The 1,341-nt window shown below is 48.3% G+C and overlaps 1 protein-coding gene across 1 annotated transcript in view; it reads right to left on the bottom strand.

Annotated features, from left to right (window-relative positions):
- Positions 1–1,144, bottom strand: part of dll4 (delta-like 4 (Drosophila)) — a gene marked incomplete in the record, with an annotated part of 11,696 nt that extends 10,552 nt beyond the window's left edge. Inside the window, 2 exon segments of the mRNA XM_014009944.1 lie at positions 308–571; positions 688–1,144. Of these exon segments, the coding sequence (XP_013865398.1) occupies positions 308–571; positions 688–741 (318 nt within the window).
- Positions 1,145–1,341: the final 197 nt, after the last annotated feature.

Below are 1,341 nucleotides of genomic sequence, written 5' to 3'. Positions count from 1 at the left end.
TAACAATAATAATAACAGATTTATTTGATCATTTAGGTAGAGACACGTGCATATTTTCTGTTTTTGTGATATTTAGCTCCATGTGACAAAAGGAGCAAGGGTGATCACTCATGGTTTTCTTGTTCTGAGAGCTGAATGTCTGCAGAGCGGAGTGTTACCTAACGAAACATGGATTAGAWGAGCCGCCCAATAAACGGTGCGCTCCTAAAACGCGCAGCAAGTTCCCGAAGACAAAAACACCGCTTAGAATAAAAGACTATAAAAAAGTGTTTTTTTGTTTTTACGCGTGCGCTCCACACGCCCTTACCGGCCATCCGAACTTGAACGGGATCCGAATGGGTCCCTGTAAAGTGCCAGCGTCGTCCTTGGCGCTGAAAGAGTTCGTCCCCAGCACCGGCGTCACCCTGCTCCCAAAGATGCAGTCCCCCGGCGACACCACGGCCTGATAGTTCTTCAAGCAAATCCGAAAATAAGTCCTGCAGCTGGGCCGGCACGCGTTCCCGTTCGCCAGCAAACCCCTGTGGTTTGTGAATTCGTGCAGATCCAGCTCAAAAACTCCCGAACCGAACACCTAAAAGGAGAATGGATATTTGAAAATTAAAAAAAGGGCCTCCATCTTTTTTAAAATTTATTTTTTTTAAATTTATATTCAGGACCTCCACATGTAATGGATCCCTTCTTTCATACCTGTGATAATAACGTGGTGCTGAAAGCGATGGTAAAAGTGAACCAGGCTGCCATCCTTTCTGTTTCCCCTCCTGGGCAGCCGCGTCACCAATTAAAACAACAAAGTGTTCTTATTCCTATTCACACCAAGGCAAACGATTAAAAAAAATAAAATATAATAAAAGTAAAACACAAATAAATCCTCCACTCCAAGGGGGGTGTTCTCAGTAGCTCCTCGTTGCCGTGCGTAAAAAGAGAAAGAAGCGTTTCCAAGCTCCAAGTTATCCAGAGGTGATGGAAGGACCAGTATCCACACAATCCGCGCGTCTTCCTCCCGTCTCCTCGCGTGACGCTGTCCTCCACAACGCGCCACTCCGCCGAGGCTTCGCAGGGACTTGTTTTGGTGCTGAGCTCGGGTGCGTCAGTGCGCCGCGGATGCTCATCACTCGGGCTTATTACTGGTGAATGAAGCGCGGCGTGCGTCCTCCCTCCCAGATATATAAACTCCCACCGCGCCGCTCATTACACAAACCGTCACTCAGTCGGTCCGGCGCCGCCCACTTTACAAATTCAGCCCCCCTTCCCTTCTACCCCAACGACAATTATCCAGATTTAATACCCCACTGGCATCGAGAGGACCGTCCCACCAACAGATACTAGGCGATTATTACCCCC

Source organism: Austrofundulus limnaeus, unplaced genomic scaffold (genome assembly GCF_001266775.1).
Source record: "Austrofundulus limnaeus strain Quisiro unplaced genomic scaffold, Austrofundulus_limnaeus-1.0 Scaffold63, whole genome shotgun sequence".
NCBI lineage: Eukaryota > Metazoa > Chordata > Actinopteri > Cyprinodontiformes > Rivulidae > Austrofundulus > Austrofundulus limnaeus.
Note: the sequence above shows the minus strand (reverse complement) of the source record. Positions and strands in the feature narration are given on the sequence as shown.